This window comes from Mesoplodon densirostris, chromosome 4 (assembly GCF_025265405.1).
Source record: "Mesoplodon densirostris isolate mMesDen1 chromosome 4, mMesDen1 primary haplotype, whole genome shotgun sequence".
Lineage (NCBI taxonomy): Eukaryota > Metazoa > Chordata > Mammalia > Artiodactyla > Ziphiidae > Mesoplodon > Mesoplodon densirostris.
The window spans coordinates 141370003-141383169 of record NC_082664.1 but is presented as its reverse complement, the minus strand read 5'-3'; the positions used below and the strand labels follow the sequence as shown (position 1 = coordinate 141383169).

Below are 13167 nucleotides of genomic sequence, written 5' to 3'. Positions count from 1 at the left end.
ACAAGGGGAAGATGCAAAAGTCTGGACTCACTGAAGTCATTCCTGTGATATACACGTTAACTATCTAGGTCCAGTATTCTGTTCTTTCCCATCCTGAGTCCCCTGAGGGTGGCTGTAGTGTTTGAGGGTTGCATCCTTTGCTGATATGGCAGGCGGCATTCTTAGTCCACACACTTATCCAGTGGTAGTATCCCTATATATGTATGTCTCACTGAGTTGTGTTCTCCTTGGGGAAAGGGTCATATCTTGTTTTATCTGTGTATTCCTGTTTTTTAGAACCATACCTGGCAAATAGTAGGTTGACAGCAAGTATTCATTGCCTTGAAAGATCTGTTTGATATTAATACGGCCAAAGGAGAAACACAATCAGTTAAGCACATTGCTATTTCCTGAATGCAGTATTATCTTTTGAGGGAAAATCTGTAAAATCCTCTGCCAGAAAGAAGGGATTGAGGAAAAATTTTGTTTTGAGTGGAAGTTTAGGAGGGAGGTCATATAAAAAGAGGAGGTTGAAAAAAAGAATGGACTAGGTGTATAAAGAATTAGGGAAGATGGCTTAAGACACAAAAAGGAAATGGGACAAGAAAGAGAATGGGAGATGAAGAAAGAAGAAAAGAGGGAGAAAAGTGGAGAGAGTACCAGGATTTTAGACTCTTACTTAGCTTAATTGCAGGGGAGTTTCTGGACGATGCTTTCTCACATGGACGTCCAAACTCTTTCCTGAATGAACCCCATTTTGTATTCTTCACATCACTCTCCCTCTGAAAAGACACAAGTCTTCTCCTTACACTGCCTTACAGTTAGTGCATTGTTCTTCATTGTTCTCTGTAGAAAGCAGGAGGCAGAGTCCTCTGGTGGGAAGGCACTCACTACACAGGGACTCAAGGGCCTAGCACATCTCAGCTCCAGCCCCTCCAGCAAGGCGCTCAGCCCCTTCGACCTGAGAATCTTCATCTGTAAAATGGGATATCGATATCTGTCCAGGCTTCCTTTCCAGGTCATTGTAAAGATCTAAATAAGTGAGATAACATACATGAAAATACTTTATAAGCAGTCAGGCTGCTCTGCGAATGAAGGTGCTATTACTTACTTTGTTGAGTTACTCGTCAGGGGAGAGATCCCACTGGCACATAGCATAGGCCTGTCTCCTGCTAATAAGTCCTGTTTACCCAAAGGAGATAACAGTGTTTCTTTCTTCTCAGCAGTATTCTGAAGTCTCAGGAAGCTGGTGCAGTTAAATGTTCATGGCCCATGAGAAAGGCGTATAGGAAACCATGGCACTCCCCTTTCAGAAAGACCTGGAGAAATACAAGAACATTGATGAAGATGAGCTTCTTGGCAAACTCTCAGAAGATGAACTGAAACAGTTGGAAAATGTTCTTGATGACCTAGATCCCGAGGTTAGTGACCTGGAACTGAAGCAGGTGGTTAGTGATAGGATGGGATAAATGGTGTGGTGTGGTCCTTAAACAATAGTGTAGGAATTCCTGATCTCTAAATGCAAATTATGTGTTCTTCCCTGATTGGCTGTGGGTCATTACTTTTATAAACCCATGGAGAACCTCAGTTGCCACATCTATGATACAGCAATTGTATTTCTCAAAAACCAGTTTAATGTAAATGGGGGAAAATATTTTCCATTGGCTGAAGAAGGACTAGACTGACTTAGGGAAAAAGAAAGGAAGAGGGAGAGGAAACAAATATGACTGAGTTTCTTCTATGATTCATATACTCTGCTGGGCCCAGAAGCGCTTGAGATAAATTGTATTATCCCCATTTCATAAATGAGGAGACACACCAGGAGAAGTAATTTACGTAAGATCCTATACTGGTAAATGTCAGAGATGGTATTTAAACCAGATCTTTAACCACAAAAGCAGATCTTTTTTATATCTTGTTTCTTTAACATGTATAAACAACTTGAAATCTTTGATGATCCCACAACAATGGATAGATTAGAGTAAATGTAACCAGGGAGTTCCCTGACGGTCCAGTGGTTAAGACGCCATGCTCCCAGTGCAGGGGGTGCGGGTTCGATCCCTGGTTGGGGAACTAAGATCCCACATACCACATGGTATGGCCAAAACCAAATTTTTTTTCAGTATTAAAAAAATAATAAAATAAAATAAAATAAATAAATGTAACCATAATATCAAGTAAATTTAAATGGAGCTTCTCATATTTTTATGAGCTCTTGAAAAGGTAATTAACTTGTTATAGTGATTGTTTAGCAAGCACTTTCCTCAGCCCTGCTAATATTATCTCAAATGTAGAATAGGAAGCATCTAAAATAGTGATTTTACTATAAATAAAAATGTCACTAAAATATTTATATGATATTCCATTATGCCAGATAATTTAGATATTGTTTTTACTTTAAAAAAATACTAGTATCCTTTTTTAAATTTTTTAAACTTAAGAAAGATACCTCTATATTTAATCAAGCAGGTATCAACATCTACCATAATACTCACTTACCAGCTTGGATGTTTCCCAGGGGAGGTTAGAAATAACAGAGTGTGGTCGCATTGGTTCATCCACACACCTGCCTGGGAGCACTTTGGGTGCAGACCTGGCCAAACCTAAGAGGGATCTACGAAGAAAAAGGTCGTGAAGGGCGGCTGGCCTTTGCTACCACGTTCTAGAAGGCCGCTGCAGGAGACAGGCTGCTCCAGCCATGTGTGTTCTGCCTGAGCTCACCAGGAGCCCCCGTCTCAGCACAGAATGTTAGAGCAGGTGGGGCCTCAAAGATATGCCAGAGCCCTAGCCCTCAGCTCACCCCCACATCTCTCCATACACAGCAGGGGTAGGGGGGGTAACAGGTATCAGTCAGGCACACACCCTGCTTCCTGCTCACGCCTCTGTCTTGTCAGAGCGCACTGCTGCCAGCTGGATTTCGACAGAAAGACCAGACACAGAAAGCAGCCACCGGCCCATTTGACCGCGAGCACCTCCTCATGTACCTGGAGAAGGAGGCTTTAGAACAGAAAGACAGGGAAGACTTTGTGCCCTTCACTGGAGAAAAGAAAGGTAAGACCACAGGCAGCATCTGGGAATGTAGGTACTCCTAAGGTTTTGTCATGGAAGGTCAAGTAACAGAACTGGCCTGAAAGGGGGAAATAAGACCACGAACTGGATTCAGTATTAAAAAGAAGCGTGGCTGGTGGATACATGTCTGTGTACACTTGTCCAGACCCACAGACTGTACACCACCAAGAGTGAACCCTAATGTAAACTGTAGATTTGGGGTGATAATGATGTCAGTGTGGGTTCGTCACTTGTAACAAATGTACACTGTGCTGCGGGCTGTCAATAGAGAGGAGGCTGTGAGTATAGGGAAGGGTGGGGGGGACACAGGAACTCTCTGTACTTTCCTCTGCTAACCTAAAGCTGCTCCAAAAAATAAAGTTTATTAATTAAAAAAAAAAAAAGAACCATGGCAGAATATGAAGGCTGCAGGTATAGAGAACAAACTAGTGGTTACCAGAGGGGAGAGGGAAGAGAGGAAGGGTGAGACAGAGGTATGGGATTAAGAAACACAAACTACTATGTATAAAATAAGTAAGCAACAAGATCTACTGTACAGCACAGGGAAATATAAACATTCTTTTTAATAACTTTAAATGAAATTAATCTATAAAAATATTGAATCACTATGTTGTATACCTGAAACTAATATAATATCGTAAATCAACTATACTTCAATAAAATTAAAAAAAAACACAGACTGTTGTGCAGAGAAATTAAAGATCTGAATAACAACAACAACAAAAAAGCTACCAGTTCAAAAGAAAGAAAATTGTCATTAGAAAGGTATGAATCTTGCTTCTGAAATACATGCAGGTAACCATAATTTATAAAAATAATCTGCTTGAGTAAGGGGGAAAGAAAAAAGGAATATGTAGGCTAATTAACTGAATACTTAGAGTGTAATGGTACTCACATTAGTTTTGTAAAAAAAATCTTAAGCCCCAAGAATCAGTTTTGGAAGTGTAAAGTAGCGTTAGGCTTAAAAGAGGGTCTCATGGCATTGGCATGTTCCTCTTAGCCTGGGGCTTTCCTAGCTTCAGGAGTCTACTGCAGGTCGAGGCGCTGCCTCTATTCCAGTTGCTACCATTAGAGACCAGTGCGGTCAATCATCTGTTCATCCAGCATGTACCAACCACCTTCTGGGTGCAGAGCCCTGTGCCATGTGCTCGGACCACAGGGAATGAGACCCTGCCCTACCCTCAAGGAGCATGTGGTCCAGCAAGAAACACTCTGATAGATCTGGAAAGGCCTGAGGAGTAAGGGGATTTGTCTCCACACAGTGGGTGAACTCTGAACTAAGACAAGGAAAATCCTCCTCCCCAGCTCCTGACCCTGAGCTCCTCTTTGAAGGAAAAGTGGACACCAGTCACCTGTCCAGGTTCCTCAGCTATAAGCAGTGACTTGGGCCCAAAGATACGACTGGAATCACTGATAACTTCATAGTAACTACGGTCTTTTTAAAACACAAATCAGATCATGTCAGTTCCCTGCTTAAAGTCCCAAATCATTGCCGTGGTCCTCACAGTCCTGGCAGAGCTCACCTTGCCCACTTCTCTGACTGCATCTCTCCTACCCTCACTAAGCCTGGGCCCCACTGTCCTCACTTAGTTCCCCAAACTTGTCAAGTTCTTCTCCCATCTCAGGGTCTTCTTCCCTCTGTCCCGCATCCCTGTTTTTCACCTCCTAAAAGCTCCGGCTTAAATGTCAGCGCCTCCAGCTTTCCCTGACCTCTGTGTCTAAAACAGACCCCATTTATTGCTTTCTTAGCACTGTGACAGTGTTCATCCTTTTGTTTACTCACTTTAGGATTTGTGTGTTTTCCATAGGAGGTTGAGATTAACAGTGGTGCTGTGTCTCTCTTGCATCATGGCACAGAAACTGACACAGGGGAGGCACTAGGTAAACGTGGATTGGAATAAATGCCATCTCTGAGCTTCTGTGCCGTGGCCATGGGGAGCAGAAGCACCGGCTGCCCGGCTGCTGCCTTCTCTATGCAGCCTCCCAGCTGCTCTGAATCATGCACATCCAATGGCTTGTGCACCACTCATAATGTCATTTTATTAAGAAGGTAAAGTTGGGCACCGACAAACTGGGCAAATAACCGAGGATTGCTGTAGAAGTACGGAGCTGTTTCTATGGCAGCATGGTTATTGTTAGACTAATTTAATTGTGAAGGAACAAATTAATTATAATGTCAAACCTTCAATAAAATCCCAGTTAACATCCAGTGTTAGGGTAGTGAAAGAAGAATAAGAGGGAAGCTGCTGTCTTCTGTTCTCAGAGCAGCGGTCTGAGGAACAGCTATGGTAAATTACCCCCTGATCCGGGTTAATCTACAGCTGGTTCTTAGGGGGTTAGGAGTACAGGAGCAGTCAGAGTAATAAATGGGGGTACAGAAGGGGTGTACAGCTGCACCAGGGAGCTTAGGAGAAGGCTGAGAAGCAACATGATTGAGCTCAATGAGCAGAGAGCGTGTTTTCCAGAAAGAGCAGATCAGAGCGAGGCGTGTGCAGGGCCCCTGGAAGAACAGCGGTGATGCAGGGGCTGTGGTGAGGGCTTCGGGAGAGGGACTGCCCAGCCTCAGTTCTGAATGCCAGGTGCCCTGGGCCTTCAGGTTGCTAGGCTACTTTATTCATTTAGAGCTTCTCGTTCTGTTGGACCCCAGGAATGGATATGCAGTAGCATTTATCCTGAATACTGGTAGCTGGGCCACCTGCGCACCTAGTGTTCAGAGTAATCCTAAATGGTACCAGGAGTTAGGAACTCAGAAACCCTGTTTTGACTCTGGATCCAAGATCTTGGCACCAGCAAGAAAATGCTTCGGGCTGCAGACACTACGCAAAAGTCTGGGAGGAGCCTCAGTGTCTGAGATGTTATTGACTGATTGATTGATTTGATTTTTTTTCCTTTTCTATTCTCTGGCTATTTTCCTGTTTTGTTTCCCAGTCTATTTCCCTTCTTTCTGGGAAATGTGGCAGCTTATATGATGGTCAGTGATAGAGACCCTGTGGTCAGGATACCCCAGACTGACCACAGCAGTGGTGCCTTTTTGGGGTGCCCAGTTCTTCCTGGCCCCTGTTTATGTATCCAACCATTTGAAGATCTGGTAAACCAGCAGGAAGTATGTAGCCCTGTAACCAGGGGAGTCTCCTGGAGAGTTTTCATGAGGGAGTATTTGACTTGGGTTATGTCCCTTTCCTTTCCCATGAGAGTGGGGATGGCCAGGCTAGCCCAGGAGACCTGGCAAGAGCTTGGGTTCTGATTGTCTGAAGCTAGAGCCAGCTGTCTGTTCTAAGGTGACAAAGAGGAAAAGCAATAGAGGGGTGAGTCTTTAGGGACCTCCAATGATCAAAATGGAAGAGGCCAATTTCAAAGATCATGCCAAGAGGTAAGAGCAGCTCCAACAAAGAGGGAAACCAAGAGTCAAAGCTGGGAGGAATTGGAAAAGAGTGTGAGTAGGGCTGGGGTATCCTATGGTGGCTCTGTGGTGGCCTGGGTTTACCTTGAGGAGCCACTGCACACATGGGATGTGGCTGTGTTGGCCTGGCTGGAAGTTAGAAGGTCATGTGCCATCCTCCCAGAACTGTGGTCATCAGTCCAGAGGTTTGGGCGGGGCGGAGGGGGGGCAGCTGTGGTGGTGCTGTAGATTTCAGCACATTCAGAAGTGAGTAGGGGGCAAAATAAATGCAGTCAGACTGACAGGATGAAGTGGGAGGTGGTGGCAGAGAATGCATATTTGGGTAGCATGGTGTGTTGTTGCTCAGAACTCTACATCTCTAAATATGACAACCCTGATTTTTCCTTTTAAGTCAGGCTGACTTTGATGTGCTCTAGAAAGGTGACTGTGTTTCCAGGTCACTACACTAGTCAGGTACCCTAGATATAACATGCTGGTTGCCTACAATCTCAGTTGGTAGGAGGAAAACTCTAGGAGGGGGATCACCAGTTTGTCTCAGGAGCCCCTGGGGCTGTTTGGACGCATCTGCCCCCTATATGCAGGATCCAAGGCAAGAATACAAATAGAAGTCCATGTGCCATTTTTATAAATATTTGAAAGCTAACAAACTGTTAAAATATGTGCTGTCCTCCTACCTAGGCCAATATTCTTGGACTTCCAAGAGTTCCACATAGGGATATGGGTCCCTTCTGCACTGCCAAGGCCTCAAGCACCATGGCTGACACACCCGCCTCCATATCCAGGCTTCATCCATACTCACTCACAGACAGCATCCTGTTGGCCCGTGGGTACACACCCCAGCAGTGTGACCTGCCTTCAGGAGGATGGACATGGGGAAGGGACTCATGCAGGCCCTGGAAGCAGGTTCAGGGCTCTTTGGCAGGGAATTGCAGGGCCCTGGGTGCCTGGGGTATAGTCTAGCAGGTGGCCTGTATTCTGGATGGGAATATCCCTTTGTCCCCATGACTCCTCCCTCAGTGGGATGCAGGCAGTGAGGACGGGTGTGCATCCAGAAGAGACCAGAGTTGGGCCCCTCTAGAGCAGAGGGCTCATGGCAGGGCCCCTCTTGCCCAGGTCTAAGGGCAATGCTGCCCATGATAGGGAGGTAGAAGCCCCTGTTTCCCTCTCTGCCGCCTCAGATCTCTGTGTTGCAGAATGCAGGATTCCTCCTCTGACCTTCCTTTCTCTAATAGTGGATTATTGATATTGGCATCATCCCAGAAATTAAGGAATCCCAGTTAGATGTGCAATGGTCTAATGCTTCAGCTCTTAATGGCCAGAGCTGCACATTCTCTGGTTAGTTCACTTACCCTACAACAAGGCAGCAGCACACAATGGTTTTTGTTTTTCTTCTGATTTAAAGGGAGAGTCTTTATCCCCAAAGAAAAGCCCATAGAAACTCATAAAGAAGAAAAAGTGACCCTTGACCCAGAACTGGAAGAAGCTTTGGCCAGCGCCTCTGACACCGAACTCTACGATCTTGCAGGTTAGTCCTCAGCTCTGGGAAACTTTCCTGTCTGGCTCTGTGACCTCCAGACAGGCACTGACCCCCCTCGCAGCAGCCTTTGAGCTCCTGTGTAACTATTGGTTGTTACTGTGATACCAGGTTGACTTCAGCCATTAGGCAGCTATAAGGCTGGATGCAGGTGACTTAATCCTCTCTGAACAAACATTTTGCTGTATCTCAGTTGTAAAATGTAAAATCATATTTCAGCTATAAAGTACTCCCAATAGTACTTGTCCTACAAAATCCAAGAGTTACTGTGAGAAATCAAAGAGAATAAATATGAAGGAGTATTCAGAACTTAATAAAATTACAGCGCTTCTGCTTTCTAAAGAGCTTCACATTTGGCTTTTTTTCTTTTTTTTTTCGCGGTACGCGGGCTTCTCACTGCTGTGGCCTCTCCCGTTGCGGAGCACAGTCTCTGGACGCGCCAGCTCAGCGGCCATGGCTCATGGGCCCAGCCGCTCTGTGGCATGTGGGATCTTCCCGGACCGGGGCACAAACCCGTGTCCCCTGCATCGGCAGGCGGACTCTCAACCACTGCGCCACCAGGGAAGACCCACATTTGGCATTTTATCATCACAGAATTTCCGTTTCCATCACAAAATTTCTTGTTCTTCCCCACAGTCACTGTTCAATTTTGATTCTGTTAGCCTAACCATGGAGCAGGACCAATTTACTGTTACATTTCCCCAGTAAAGTAAATCCATATTCAGCCCAATCTGCTGATTTTTTTTAGTTTTCTTAACAATAGCAACAATACAGTAATTATAAGAATTATGTGAATTGGTTATACGTACAGATAGAAAAAAAACCCCAAATAGTACAAAAGAATATGTAATGAAAAGTCTCTCACCCTCGTTCCTAAGTCCCCTCCCATTTCTTACATTTCCTTCAAAAAAGATTCCATGCATGTACCAGCATATTTGTGTACTCATTGGATGGAAATTTGGATTATTAGGGTCATTAGGTCCTCCCAGGATAGAGGTGCTTTGAGAAACAGTCCACAGCTTTGGCAAGAATTCTCACATTGTTATTCCATTGGAATACGTAAGTAATAATAATCTCCTTCCTCCCAGGAGAACCAGCTATGCCTTATTCTAATAGCATGCCAGCCATCTCAGCTACATTTTCATTCCTTCTATGATGATATCAGTGGTCAATATTAAGCTCACATATTTGAAACCCTCTCAGAAGTCACTGCAGGAGTTGAGGCACCTGCGTCTAACACATAGGAAGTCATTTAACCTTCGTAATAGGTAAAGTGTAATTATTATCCCTATTTTACAGATGAGGAAACTGAGGCTCAGAGGCATTTAACAACTTCTCAAGTCCTACAGATAGTACGTGACAGAGCTTGGATTTAAGCTCTGGCTGACTGCTCCTGACTGCCACTCTCAACCCCTAGACTCACTGGTTCTGGTTCTGAGCATTTGCCCTTTCTCAGCTGTACGGGCTGCCCCCCTCCTTCCAAGGTATAGATTACAGCGCGTGAGGAGCTCAGGTGCGCCTCTGCCACCTGTTGGCCGACTATTCTGGGATCCTTCCCCAGGCGGCCACCGTAATTTCTCACCTGGAATTTCCTCAGCCAGGGGAAAGCTGGGCAGTTGCATTTAGAGCGTGCTCAGTGTTGTCACCGCAGTGCTGTCCCCTGCATACTGTACTGCCCCCTGGTGTAAGTTCCATGTAGTACAAGAGACTCAAAAATCTCAGCCTGCTTATCTGACTTCTTATTGTTGACATCTCTTATTTCCCACCCTGGAATGTTCTAGATGGGAAAAGAACCACTCTTTTTGGTACTGAGAGATGGGAGAGATGGGGAGGCTTACATTGGAAAAGGCCCGTGATCTTTCTGCTCTTTGTCTCTGGAAAAACTACATGCCATAGTATGTATTATGTTAGATCTTAAACTATCCTTAGACTCAGTCCTACGTTCACATTTTACAGATGAGGAAACATAAGGGATGAATCTGCTTAACTAGGACATCTATGCAGATTTTCAGTGTGGAGCTATGACGAGACCGTTGTCCCTCAGATCCTACATGATTCTACACGTATAGATGTAGAAAGACATGTGAAGATTGCCAGTGGTCTTGGGAGGAGGGTTTCTTTTTTTTTTTTAAATAAGCTTATTTCATACTATACATGTGTCATGCGCTTTGCAAGGCAAGAGGGTCTAGAGACTTATCTTTATGTTATGAAGAATTGTTCTTCGAGGGGCAAATTAACAATGTGGACGTCTTAACACGCTTTCTCAAACTTAAGGTTTATTCACTGATTATCTTTGCTTTCAGCTGTTCTTGGAGTACACAATTTGCTCAACAATCCCAAGTTTGATGAAGAAACGGCCAGCACGAAAGGCGGCAAAGGGCATGTGAGAAGTAAGCTGACGTGAAATCTGTGGTTTTATGAGACTTGGGAGCCTCCCGGTGTTGCTGGTAGGAAAGAGGCCTGTTGACTGGGCCCCCTGGGGAGTCCAGAATTCTTTTAGGCTTTGACGGTGGTTTTTGCCAGTTCACCAAGGATCACTAGGCTCTGAGCAGTCAAACCAGGATAGACTAGCCAATACTGGGAGCTCTGTCTGGCAGCGTAACTAGTACCAATCAGTGTTTTGCCCAGAACACACTGTCTTGATAGGTCTGTTCAGTCAAAAGAGAAAATTACTGATAAAAAAGTTTGCTTAGTCAGCACAGAATGCAGAGTTTTATGTTCTTAACGATGTTTTAATTAACTCTAGTATCAGATAAGTTTCCTACTCTATTTGAGTGCCTTTTTGTCTCAGTAACGGATGTTTGTCATTAGAATTTGAATACCCACTTCCCCCGGAGAGCATGAAAGACGCACTGGCATGGACTTGCTGGCACAGGATGTACCAGACCGCTATCTTCTATGTCACCATTTTCTGGAGAAACGTACAATTCATTAGACTCTCTGACTCATTCGTCAGTCATTTACTAAATACCTGCTGTTTCAGGAATGTTCTAGGCTTAGGTACAAAGGTAAAAAAGATGGTCCCTGCCCAAAGGAACTTATCTATCTGTGGGAGGGATGGATCAGTAATGAGGTAATTTCAGTACAGTGTGATCCAGGTACTATGAAAACTCACAGAAGATCACAGCTTTTCTTAGATTAATTATATTTTATTCTCTTTGATGGTGATTTGGGCAATGCTTTCTAGTCTCAGCAGTATATTTATCAATTGCTGTTTATACAGGGTAATTTACCCAGACAATGAGCAATATTCCTTTTATTTACCCTCTGTTTTCTTATGCATACAGATGAAACGTGTTCATCCTTTTAATTTCAGTATCAAAGGGTAACATTCTGACAACATGTTTGTTATTAAAAGTCTGGTGCATAACCTTCTGGGCTTTTATACATACACATACACACACATATCATTAACTTTTTAAAAGACTTAATTTTTTTAGAGCAGTTTTGTCTTCACGGCAAAATTGAGAGAAAGGCACAGAGATTTCCCATATACCCCCGACCCTCCACATGCACAGCCTCCCCCATTATCAACATGCTGCACAGAGTGGTACGGTTTTTACAGTGATGAACTTACATTGACACATCGTTATCACCGAGTCCATAGTTTACATTAGGGCTCACTCTTGGAGTTGTACATTCTCTGGGTTTGGACAAATGTACAATGACATGTTTCCACCATTACAGTATCAGGCAGAGTAGTTTCACTGCCCTAAAATTCCTCTGTGCTCTGCCTATTTACTTCTCCTTCCCCGCTAACCTCTGGCAACCCCTGATCTTTTAACTGTCTCCATCATTTTGCCTTTTCCAGAATGTCATATAGTTGGAATCATACAGTATGTAGCCTATTCAGACTGGCTTCTTTTACTTAATAATATGCATTTAAGGTTGCTGTATGTCTTTTCATGGCTTCATAGATCATTTATTTTTTTTACTGAGATATAATTGATGTACAATATTACATGTTACAGGTATACAACATAGTGATTCACAATTTTTAAAGGTTATACTCCATTTATAGTTATTATAAAATATTGGCTATATTCTCTGTGTTGCATAATATATCCCTGTAGTTTATTTATTTGTACTTCTTAATCCCCTACCCTGTCTTGCCCCTCCCCCCTTCCCTCTCCCCACTGGTAACCACTAGTTTGTTCTATGTATCTGTGAGTCTGTCCTTTTTGTTATACTCACTAATTTGTTTTATTTTTTAGATTCCACATATAAGTGACATCGTACAGGATTTGTCTTTCTCTATCTGACTTATTTCACTTAACATAATACCCTCCAAGTTCATCCATGTTGTTGTAAATGGTAAAATTTCATTCTTTATTATGACTGAGTAGTATTCCATATATATTATCCATTCATCTGTTGATGTACACTTAGGTTGCTTCCATATCTTGGCAATTGTAAATAATGCTGCTATGAACATTGGGGTGCATATATCTTTTCAAGTTAGTGTTTTTGTTTTTTTTCAGACATATACCGAGTAGTGGAATTGCTGAGTCATATGGTAGAGATAGATCATTTCTTTTTAATGCTGAATAGTATTCTGTTATCTGGATATACCACAGTTTATTTATCAGTTCACCTACTGAAGGACATCTTGGTTGCTTCCAAATTTTGGAAATTATGAATAAAGCTGCTATAAATATCTGTGTTCAGGTTTTAGACATAAATTTTCAGCTCCTTTGGGTAAATATCAAGGAGCCTGATTGCTGGATCTTATGGCAAGATGTTTGGTTTTGTAAGAAACCACAAAACTGTCTTCCAAAATGGCTGTACCATTTTGGATTCCCACTAGCAAAGAATGAGAGTTCCTGTTGCTCCACATCCTCACTAGCATTTGGTTTTGCCAGTGTTCCAGACTTTGGGCATTCTAATAGATGTGTAGTGGTATCTCATTATTTTAATTTGCATTTCCCTGACAAATATGATGTGGAACATCTTTTCATATGCATATTTGTCATTTGTATATCCTTTTTGGTGAGATATCTGTTAAGTTCTTTGGCCCATTTTAAAAATCAGGTTGTTTTATTGTTGAGTTTCAAGAATTCTTTGTATATATTGGATAAGGCCTTTATCAGATGTGTCTTTTTTTCTGATTTTTTTTTAATGAATGAAAGATTTAAAAAAATTCTATAGTGCTTTACAAATTTCAAAAGTTTCATACACACGATTT

General features: G+C 43.0%; 1 protein-coding gene across 2 annotated transcripts in view; it reads left to right on the top strand.

The window, feature by feature from the left end:
- The window catches only part of TMOD2 (tropomodulin 2), a 53830-nt gene that overhangs the window by 13146 nt on the left and 27517 nt on the right, over positions 1-13167 (top strand). Inside the window, exons 2-5 of one of the 2 annotated variants that reach the window (XM_060097338.1) lie at positions 1206-1400; positions 2874-3030; positions 7851-7973; positions 10286-10372. In XM_060097338.1, coding sequence (XP_059953321.1) covers positions 1275-1400; positions 2874-3030; positions 7851-7973; positions 10286-10372 — 493 coding nt within the window. In that variant the 5' untranslated portion in view covers positions 1206-1274. Of the gene's footprint in view, positions 1-1202; positions 1401-2873; positions 3031-7850; positions 7974-10285; positions 10373-13167 lie in introns of both variants that reach the window. The other variant, XM_060097339.1, reaches the window with a different exon arrangement.